The sequence below is a fragment of the Chinchilla lanigera genome, unplaced genomic scaffold, assembly GCF_000276665.1.
Source record: "Chinchilla lanigera isolate Chin_1 unplaced genomic scaffold, ChiLan1.0 scaffold00071, whole genome shotgun sequence".
Classification (NCBI taxonomy): Eukaryota; Metazoa; Chordata; class Mammalia; order Rodentia; family Chinchillidae; genus Chinchilla; species Chinchilla lanigera.
Window position 1 is genome coordinate 1,166,927 of NW_004955472.1, and position 10,923 is coordinate 1,177,849.

Genomic DNA, 10,923 nt, shown 5'->3' on the forward strand with positions numbered 1-10,923 from the left:
GGCCGGGGTCAGCGGGGTCAGCGGGGTGAGGGGTTGGCCGGCGGCAGCCGCGGAGGCCGCGTTCGCCCACCTTCCCGCTCAGCCGCTCGGGGCTCCCCGCCCGGTACCTGCTCCCCACGTCCCTGGTGCTCCCGGCCCGGGAACTTTGACGCCTGCCGTGGCCGACCCATCCCACCGCTCTCTCCGTCTGTCCCGGGGCGGCGCTCTCTGCCTGCTTCCCCGCAGCACGGGCTCTCCTCGCGCCGGCCTTCCTACTTCCCTTACACGGGGCGCCTTTCACACGCGAAGCACTAGCTTCCTCGCGGCCATGTTCTCCCCCACGCTTGCCTTTTCCTTCCCCCGAACTCACTCAGGTCCTGTTCTCTCGGTAGACTGCAGTTTGGGTCTGGACGGCACTCCTGACCGCACTGTCTCTCAGTTTTGGGATCAGGGTGACACTGTCTCCCATAAATGAATTTAGGAGCATTCCATACTTTTCAGTTTCTTTGAAGAGCTTGGGTAGTATCAGTGATACAACATCCTTAAAGATTTTGTAGCCATCAGGTCCTGGGAATTTTTTAGTTGGTAGAGTCTATTTTTTAAGGCAGGGTCTTGCCATGCAGTTCAGGCTGGTCTTGAACTCACTATGTAGCCCAGGCTGGCCTCAAATTCACAGCAATCCTTCTGCCTGAGCCTCCTAAGTGCTGGGATTACAGACATGTGCCACTATGCCTGTGCCAATTTCATTGTTTGTTATTTGGTTATTAGCATATTTATGTTTTCTTCGGTTAGTTTTGGTCGTTTGTGTACGTCTAGGAATCTATTTCTTCAAAATTTGCTAATTTGTTGGAATATAATTTTTCAAAGTCATTACTGTCTCTCGATTTCCAGTGCCTGTTGTGATTTCACCTGTTTCTTTTCTAATTATATAGATGTGAGTCTTTCTAGCTAAGGGTGAGTCTGGCTAAGGGCTTATCTATTTGATTTATTTTTTCTAAGAACCAGCTCTTCGATTTTTAAAAATATTTATTTTAGTCTCAATTTCATTGATTTATGCTTTCATCTTTATAATTTCCCTCCTTAATTTCAGTTGGGGGCTGATTTATTATTGTTTCTCAAGTACATTAAGATTTACACAAAGTTATTCATCTGGGCTTGCTCTGTTTTCCTAATGTGAGCGTTAATTGTGATGAATTTTCCTCTTGGAGCCGTTTTCAGAGTGCCAGAAGTTGCATTAAGTTGTATCCTCACTGTCATTAACATTCAGAAATTTTAAAAATTTTACAATTTCTTCTGTGATTTTCTGTCACCCATTGGTTGTTTAGAAGTATGTTGTTAATTTTCCAGGAGCTTTTGCCTTTTCTGAAATTTCTTCTATCGTTGATTTCTATTTTTAATTACATAATCACCTGATAGTATGCATGGGGTAATTGTGATGGGCTGCCCTTGAAACCTTTTCTCAAGCTACGCCTCGGACTTGCCTTGGTCATTCCCCAGCTGGAACTTTGCCAGGCGTCTCTCATGGAAGCCTCTGAGTCACCAACCCGCTCTTCCTTAGACCCCTTCTGAGTTAGCCTGCAGACAGCAGGGAGGGCTGCCCTTGTTCCTATCTGCTGAAAAGAATGCATACTCTGTTTTCAAGGAATTTGCCATTACCCAGGCTGGGGAGTGGGGGGGCTTTATTTAGGAGAGACAAAAACAAACAATAAAACTCCCAAAGAAACAACTGTTGAGTCCTTTAGGTTGTGGTCATGAAATGAGTTATAAATGTACTCAAGAGAGAACTAAGACCAAAATCAGTCTCTCTCTCTCTCTCTCTCTCTCTCACACACACACACACACACACGCACACACACACACACACACACACGAGATAAAACATTCAGGGTCTTGTTAAAATAAGAAAACCCAATAAAGACCTTACCCTCCAGACTGGGATGAACCAGTCTCTCCCCCAGATCCTTTACCCCTAGACTCTGATGTCTATGCATATTCTCCTTCTCCCCTCCACCACTCCCACACAGACATTTAAGGACCAGAATCCCCGCACGGCCTCTGAGCAGAGGAAAGTTCAAGTTGCAGGCGGAGTTGGAGAGCCAGCCTCAGGCATTCTCACTGAAGGCTGCTTGCCTCAGGCAGCCTGGGGTCTCATGAGTGTGCTCCGGGAAGACACAACAACTTCTCCAGTCCTATGTCTACGTAAGGGCCGGAGGGAGAGGTCTGGGCCAACAGATCCACATCCCAAAGCTTCAGGCCTCTGGGAAGATCAAGGGCAAAACTTTAGTCCCATGTGAACAAATGGACTACCCTAGGCACCTCAAACTCAGAGAGTATGGAACAGGGAATACAGGGTTGGGGTCTCCCTGCCCAGGCCAGGGAATTAGCAGACATCCTTGTGCACAAACCCCCTAGTTTCTGCCTTAGCAGGGACAGCTTTCTGCAAAACATACTTCAGATATAAGAACTTTTTTAGTGTCTCTTCCTGGGATGGAAGGTCGCTGCGAAGCCCGGTCAGTGTCCACTGTCTTCATGGCCCTGGGGACACTGAGATCAGGAGGGCATGCCTGTCATGTCCTCAATCTGGAGATGCAGCTGTCATGCCCAGAGGAAGGTCAGTCCAGGAGGAAATCCTGGCCCAGGCAGAGGCTGCAGAGCTGTAACCGCAGAGCTCTTCCCAGCCAGGCCCATGGGAAAGGACAAGAGTGGCAGGGTGCAGAATCACCTCCCAAGGGATCTCAGCAGAGGGCCAGACTTGTCTCAACAGGGACAGGCAGGTCAGATTCCAGGACAGACATCTCTGGAAAGGTGAGTTCAGTCTCCCGGGAGCTCAGGTCTCCATTCAGGCCCCACTAGTTTGGGCCAAAGATATCAGCAACCTCTAGTCATCATCTCTACTGCCCAGGCCTGGTCTTTGGGGAAAAATCTTTTCTAGCCAGCCAAAAAAGAAAGAAAGGAAGGAAGGGAAATTCCTCTTCTGGAAGAAAATTCTCTAACCCAAAGAGATACTTCAGACAAAAAAATAAAGTCTGTTACAATAGATCTCACACTGACACATCTTCTGAAGAGGATTTTCTCTGTCAGGACCAGGGGTATGTTTTCTTCCAAGTGGCCTGTCTATTCTGAGAGATGAGGGGTGTCTCTTGTCTTTGTTGTACTTGAGTAACTTTGGAATCCCAGGAGTCTGAGCTTAGAGGCAGGAGGCAGCTTCTGCTTGTACTCGAAGGTCTGCTTGGCCTCTCGCAGGTGACCAGGGTCCTGAGGGAGCCCGAGGGCAGCACCGCGCACCGTGCCTCTTACACTCCAGGTTCACTGCTTCTGCTCAGGTGCCGTATTTTTAAAATACTTTATTTTTCATAATACTGTCATTACAAAAGATACAAAAAAAACTACTATAAAAACATTCAGGGGCTTGTCAAAGTGAGGAAACCCAAGGACCCCACCCCAGAGCCAGCTGAAGCAGTGCTCTCCCAGCCCCTTCACTCGTGACGTTTGTACACCTGGGGAGCAGGGTGGGGTCACACAGGCATAGAGGGGCTGGAATCCCCCACTCAGCCTCCAAGGAGGGTGGGAAACGAGTAGCTTCACATATCACAAAAGTGGGACGTGGAAGTTGGGGGGGCGAGGCCCTGAGTTCAGAGGTGTGGGGAGAAACCTGTGGCCCTGAATCTCTTGTGGGGGAATAGCTGCCACCGGACCCCAAAGCCCTTTCCCTTCTGGAGGAACTGGGAGGTGGGCCCTGTCCACCTCAGCGCTTCCTCCCTTTCCGCACCCTTGGACATTCCTCAGAGCAGCAGGGAAGGCAGAACCACCGGCTCTGCCGGGTGCAGGCTGGGCAGCTGCGGGGGAGACTGCTGAGGGTCAGTTCATCTCCCTCCCACAAATGAAAAGTGTCTCGTGCACAGTGGCCCTGTTCGAGGGTGCCGACTTTCCCTTCCTGTCTCCTCGCCTCTTATCTCACGGAGAGGTACGCACAGCTCCCGATGAGTGCTTCGTGGGCATGGATATGTGTGCGATAACCTGGACACTGTGGATCCAGGGGAGGGGGTGCGAGGCCAGTGTCCTTTGTATCCTCTTCCTCCCCCAGACAGGAGGAAGCGAAGGGAAGGGAGAGGAAAGGTATCAGCAGGGCGGAGGAGGAGGCGGACATGCTATTTACAGGCACAGACAAGGGATCTATATCTTCAAGTAGCACTCAGGCCACTCCTGGCCACTGGAGTAGAAACTGGATTCAAAGCTAGTGACATGAAAATTGACCCCTGGCCTGGGCTAGCTTTCCCCACCTCCCTCCCATTCCCCAAGGCAGCCCAGCTCTGAAAAGGGTCAGGGGCAGGAACACTATCCTGAAAACCAGTGGTTTTTTTTGCATTTTAGAAAAAGTTGCCAGTGTCCAGTGGATGTCAAGCTGGGCGCACACTGGATAGATGAGTGTGGGGTATTGCTGTGGTAGACTCTGCACCAGCGGGCCAGAGCCTAGGAACAGGGTAGGTGCTGCTTAAGGATCTGTCGAGTCTGTGGTGTTAATCTATCCGGGAAGCGAACTTTGAACTCCACGATGAGGTCTCCCCGCTGAGTGGGCACCTTGGGGAAGGGAAGGCCCTCCCCACGCAGTCTCTTCACGGTGCCCGGCTTGATGACGTCATTGCAGGGCAAAGGGATCACTCGGCCATCGATGGTGGGAATGTTCACGGTGCAGCCGCACAGCGCCTGGGAAATGAGGCAGAGAGTGAGGAAAAGGCTAGACAGAGCGCGAAGGGAGGACAGCCCTGGAGATGGGGACAGAGTGTGGCAGGAAGGAGGGAACATTTCCTGTCACCCCCCACCACACACACACACACACACACACACACACACACACACACACACACACACCCGAGCAGGCCCCACCTCCTTGAGGCTGATCAGGGCGCTGTAGAGCACATTGGTGCCATCCCGGCGAAAGTGTGCATGGGGCTTGTCCTTGAGCACGAAGACGATGTCGGCAGGGATGTTGTCGGGCGTGGCATCGCCCTCTTTGGGGAAGGTGATCTTGGTGCCTTCCTTCCAGCCACGCTTGATGACGATGTGTAAGATTTTGTCCTCGGTGCGCACCGTTCGCCCATCAGGGTTGAGGCGCCGCCTTGTGATCTTCATGCGCTTGGTAGAGCCGTGGTAGATCTCCTCCAGGGACACTCGCAGCTCGTGCACCACAGGGGGGTCCTGCACTTTGCGCCGGGGGTACAGTGGTTCTGGGGCTCGCCTTGGACCCCTGCTTAGCCCATTGAAGCCAAAGCGGCCAAAGGCGCCAAACGGGTCCTCATCTTCATCCACATCCATGTCATCGGGGTCAAAGCCACTGAAGGGCCGAGTGGAGCGGCTGCTGGCAAAGAAGATATCGAAGGGGTTGGAGCCGCCAAAGAAGGAGGCAAAGGTGGCGTGAGGGTCCCCATGGAAGGTGTAGTGGAAGGAGCCACTGGAGCCGCCTGAGGTACCACCGCCAGTCTTCAGGCCTGGAGGGAGGAGAAGTTAGGGGCAGTGTGGTCCGTGCCAGAGCCACCCCACGTCTTCCCCCGCCCTCTAGCTTTTGGTTTGTGGGCCCGAGAAGGAAGCAACCTTTCATTCCTATGGAGGGGGCCAGACCAACAGAGCAAGAAGGGCTCTGCAAGATTAATTTCCACTCAGTTAACTACATATTTAAGCATCATATACATCTTGAGGTCAGATTACCCAAGAGTTGGAAAAGCCAGGTCTGGGGTGTTTATGGGAGGTGACCTCCAGTCCTGTAATCTTTCCCACATACTCATAGCCCAGAGATATCTCACAAAGCCTCGAATGACTGGCCTGGTGTCACACGACAAGTCACACCTGGCTCCCCAGTTTCTGCTCATCTCCAGAGACACCCAGGACGAGAGGCAACCTGACAGGATTTGACCACGTACAGGGCTAGTACGTGACCTCTCCCAAAGAGGGCGGAGACACAGTCCTGGAGAAAGCGCACTTTTTAACTTTGCTTCTAGTAATCCTTCTTTTTTCCCTGACTCTTGCCCAAATGGGAATCAGAAGAATCAACAGGCAGGAAAGTTAATTAATTTGAAGACAAGGAGCTATTTTTTCTTGAAAAAGGTTCCAAATAAGCTGTGCACAGCACGGTACAGCCTCAGTGGGTGTCATTCACACACTGTATCCACACAGCCTACAGGAGAATGGAGCTCCCTGGAGCTATACAACAGTGGGCCCTACATCCACTCCTAATGCTGGGCAAACCGCGTGAATGGGTTGGCACGATGCGGGCGGCGACCTCAGCTGTTCTCTCTGGAGCCGAGTCCTGACTAAGAGAACTGACTCCTGGATGCTGCCTTCAAAGGGTGGTGGTGGTGGTGATGGAGACAATGGGGGTGGGGGAAATCAACTCAGAGCTGATCCAGAATTTGTAGGCTCAGGGGTGGGGCCCCTTCTCTTTAAGGCCTTTTATCTAGAATTTCAATTGGCCATGGAAGCCTAAGCCTAAATTAGCCTATTACTTCTTGGGGCTACGAAGGCAGATCTGGATTTCGTTACACAGGCCAAGTGGCAGGCGGTGCAGGGACTTGTGCAGCTGCCTCTTCACCCCTCCCCCAAGACCCAGGCTCTGTTATTTCCTCTACTGAGGGGGTGACTCTCAAGCAAGTTCAAGAAGCTTGGCGAGCTCAGTGAGGGAGGGAGGTTGGACTAAAGACAGGAGCGGGTGATTCTCCCCGTGGGGTTCCTGCGCTGCCACCACCACCTTTTCAAACTGGGAACAACTTGTCCCAAGCTGGAGCTGCAGAGTCTGTATGCACAATTGTTCTGGCTTTGGGGAGGAGGCAGGGTGGACAGAAATGTAACCATTGCCAAGGCTGCTGCTTGCTCCCCTGGGGCCTGGAGGTCTGGATAAGGCTGTGGAGCATCACCAGGGCCCTCCTGGGATAGGGATCTGCATCTGGATCCAGTGTCCGGGCCCAGAGTCTGAGAGGTGCCCTCCACTTAGGAGCGGTAAAGTTTTAGAGTAGCTGTCCCTGTCCTTGCTTCTTTCTAAACAAAGGCAAGGATGAGGGAAGAATGAGTGCAACTCTGAGACAAGGCACACGGTGGCACAGTGTCTACGGGCTTCCTTCTCTCCCAGTCCTCCTCCTCCCACCCCTCCATCCCAGAGGGAAGATGCTGGGGATACCGCTGGGGATCCCAGCAGCTTCCCGGTGAACCTGGGAGCTGGTAAGCGCCAGAAGTGGACAGGAAGAAATGGAGGGAACAGCGAATAAGAGAGGGTTGGGAGGACTGGGACACACAGAGGACAGTGGAACACAAAGCAAGGGGTAGGGGGAAAAGAACATCTTCTGAGCCCCTGCTTTGCATCAGGCATAGTACATACCACTGGCCCATTCCACTTTGAAGACAAGGTGGGGAAGATAACGAGCAGGATAACGTGAAAGAAAGGTGGATGTTTGGGGGGAGGAGGGACAGTTCTCCCAGGAAGGAGAGTCCTCAGCTGTGACAATGTCTCTTAATATAGCCTGACAGGTGCCTGCGGCTGGCGGGTGGCAGGCGGCCCTGAGGGGCAGGCCCAGAATTAGCAGCTACATCATGCCCGTGGGATGCGTGGGGAGGGGCCACCCTCTCAGAGACTTTATTTGGGCCTTTCCTGCCACCCGCCCTGTGCTTGGCCACCAGCTGCCCCAGGGAGGGGGTAAGATGCCAGCAGCAGTTCCCCTTGCAGCCTTGGATCCCTGCCACCTCCTCGGTGAGACGAAGCTCCGTCTCTGCTCTGCTGGCCTGAAGTGGGCAGGGGTGGGGGAGGGAAGGGGACACCCACTTCCACTCAGAACTCCGGCGGTTAATCCTTAGGCTGCCCAAGGGCCAGACTTTTATGCTGATGAACGTAAATGCTCTGTCCTCAGAAAGCCATAGAGCTCTTCCCATCAGCCAATGGGCAGCGGGGACTTCAGGCAGGACTAATAAGGCTGGGAAGGGAAAAGGGAAGGCCTCTGGCTCTGGCTTCAGACCTCTGGAGCCTGAACTGGAAGAGGGAGAGGGGGAGAGAGGCCGGGAGAACCACCGTAAACTGAGGCTGGGCAGCGCGAGGTCTCCCTTCTTCCCCGGTGTCTGTACTAAGATCACTTGCCCCCCTCGCCCTCCTGAGCCTCCATTCCCCGACTCCAGAAACACACAGGGTTCCCAGCCTGGGCTGCAGCACCCTCTTACCTTCCTCCCCATACTGGTCATACAGGCTCCGTTTCTTAGGGTCACTCAGCACGTCATAGGCCTCTGCAATCTCCTTAAACTTCTCCTCAGCGTTGGGTTCTTTGTTTTTGTCTGGGTGGTACTTCAAGGCCATCTTCCGATAGGCTTTCTTGATCTCATCCTCATTGGCCCCTGACGGGATCCCAAGAATCTTGTAGTAATCTTTTCCCATCACAGCCACTGGACCGGTGCTGGTCTCCTTGTTCCTGAAAGAAACCCACAGCCAATCCTTGGTGCCCCTATTCTCTACTTCCCAGCCCTGTCCCTGATGATCCTACAATGTCTAAATGATACCCTGTGTGACCTTCAGCAGGTCATGCCTGTTCTGTGGACCTCTGTCTCCCCATCTGTAAAATGAAGGATTTGGATTAGACGATCTCTCCCAGCTCTGCCATCCTAGGATTCTGTGATTCCTTCCTCAGCTTCTGGGTTTTCCCAGCATGAAGCTGAATGTTGCAGCCCACGTCTTGGGGCCAGAGGACTCCTGAGAGGCCCTTCTGAGGGAGGTGGCGGCACTGGGGACTGACAGACCCAGGCACAAAGGCTGCAGGAGGTCGATGTACTGGGTGAGGTCACCTGAACATCATGGCTCCTACGCCACACCTCAGGCATGGTGCCCGTGCTGAGAGCAGCTGGGGCAGTGCCTAGGACTGGGAAGAGGCTGGGTCTTCAGCCAGCTGTCCTGGCCAGCCAGGCTGAGTCAGGGTATGGATGTCTGGCGTTCTCCCTTCCTTTGGAGACCCCAAGCCTCCCTGCCTCTGCCCCCTAGACTATGCTTAGCCTCACGTGTGACTCAGATCACGGTGACTCACACCTTTGCTGTTCCAACGCCCTCATTAACTGGGGGTGACACTGTCCTTCCCCCAATCAGGGCAAGCGTTGCCTTTACTCATTTCCTAATGTCTACACACAGAGCTGTGCGTGCAGACTTGTCTGTGCTGCTTAAGCATCAGTGAAGAAAAGCTTCCCTGGGATAGGGCTTTTTCGAACCCTAACCGCTAGGAGACAACTGGACACTAGCCACCGTTTCCTAAACACCCTCCCTGCGAGTCCCTCCCTCTCACCTGTCCTGTGGTTTAGGGTCTGGCCCAGCCCACACACCTCTGATAACCCCTTCTAAGCAGGTGCTGGGGCATTTGATACATGAAGGAAAAACACAGACTCTGATTCTCTGTCTGGTCGCCCCCCCCCTGCATCTGTGAAGCATATTAAACAAAAGGGGGCTTTCCTCTGTCCAGAGCTATTTGGGGGAACGTCCAGAAGCCATTCTCTAGCTCATCTGAGACTCGGCCAACCCCTGCCGAAGCTGGGAGAACCGAGGTCTTTCTAGCAATGTCCTGGGCTGGCGGCCACAGCCCAATCCTGCTTTTCTGCTATGACTGCTTCAAGCCAGCGAGGTGTAGGGGACCCTGGCAGGGATGAAGGCTGTGACTGGGCAACGGGGGAGCCGCCAAAGCCCCAGGTAGGCACTGACAGTGACCCTAGACCCTGCCCCCGCAGGGCCTGTTGCAGGTGGCTGGGCTGACTCACGGTGCCGGGAGTCACCTCATTCTGACAAAGAGCAGGCACCATAAAGGCGGGCACTCCCCCATCTCCCCACACCAGCATGTCACGGCTGTGGGGGGACTGGGGTTGGGGGAGGCAGAGAAGAAAGAGCATCTGGAGGAGGGCAGCCATTTTCGGAAGCAGCAGTAGAAGCCATCTGAGAGGGAGCTGGGGGTGGTCTGCCATCTCCGCCTCGGCCCGCACCTTCTTCCCCGGGGACTGGGAAGGAACCCTAGCACACCACCGGGTGCTCCCGGGACCGCGGGCAGCTTCTAGCCTGAGGGCAAGTAGAACCATTCACCGTCCACCCACCTCCTTTTGTTGTCCCCGCATTACCTTTTCTCCCGGCCAGCTTCCTCCCTGGAACCCACCTGCTAACTATTCTAGACCCACGTCCCAGACTCGGGCGAACTGTTTCCCGACATGCCTCCTCCTCCTCCCGGCCACCCTCCCTCCCTCTGCCTGCCCGCCGGCAAGCCACGTGGTGGAACGACAAAGGAGCCCCATGGCATGGCACTGCCTTTGATGGAGAAGAATGACAGCGCGTGTTAACCAGCGGCAGGGGTACAACACGGGAGAATGGCAAGCGGCACTGCTGGGGCACGGGGGGGCGGGGTGCTGATGTGGAAAATGGAGCACCGAGGCAGGAGGTGGAGAGAGGACACGAGAATGGCGGAGGCGGACAGTGAGGGACCGGTGGGGCAAGTGGGGGCACCGAGGGAACACTGCGACACTGGGGTCGGAGAGATGAATGAAAGCGCGCAGCTCACTGGCGCGCCGGGATGGCTGGGGAGCCCTGCACGTGCCCGGGGATGAGATGAGGACGAGGCGAGACGAGCACGCTGGCGCGGGGTCGGACTGCACACGAGGACGCGTGCCCTTCTCACGAGGGACTTACCGAAACTTCACAAACCCATTCAGCGTCCACGCTCGGAGTTTTAAGGGCTCCAGCTGAATTTTAAACATCAAGCTGGCTAAGAAGTCTTCTCCCCAGAAGTGTGGGAAGCTCCGGAAAGCTCCTCGAGCCTGCAGTGGGGGTGCTGCTGGGGGTGGGCAGGAGAGCAGCGTGCGCTTAAGCATGCCCGGCCGGGCCCCGCACCCTGCTCGCCCCGCCGGCGCCCGCGGGAGCCGCCGCTCTGGAAGCCAGCTCGAGTGCCAGGGCCCGCG

General features: G+C 54.5%; 1 protein-coding gene across 1 annotated transcript; it reads right to left on the bottom strand.

Moving 5' to 3' along the window:
* Positions 1–1,641: 1,641 nt before the first annotated feature.
* Positions 1,642–10,923, bottom strand: Dnajb5 (DnaJ (Hsp40) homolog, subfamily B, member 5; the record flags this gene model as incomplete). The annotated part of the gene is given in 4 exon segments (XM_013523026.1): positions 1,642–4,683; positions 4,864–5,465; positions 8,173–8,417; positions 10,655–10,923. Coding segments are annotated over 4 exon segments (1,263 nt in total). The 3' UTR covers positions 1,642–4,449.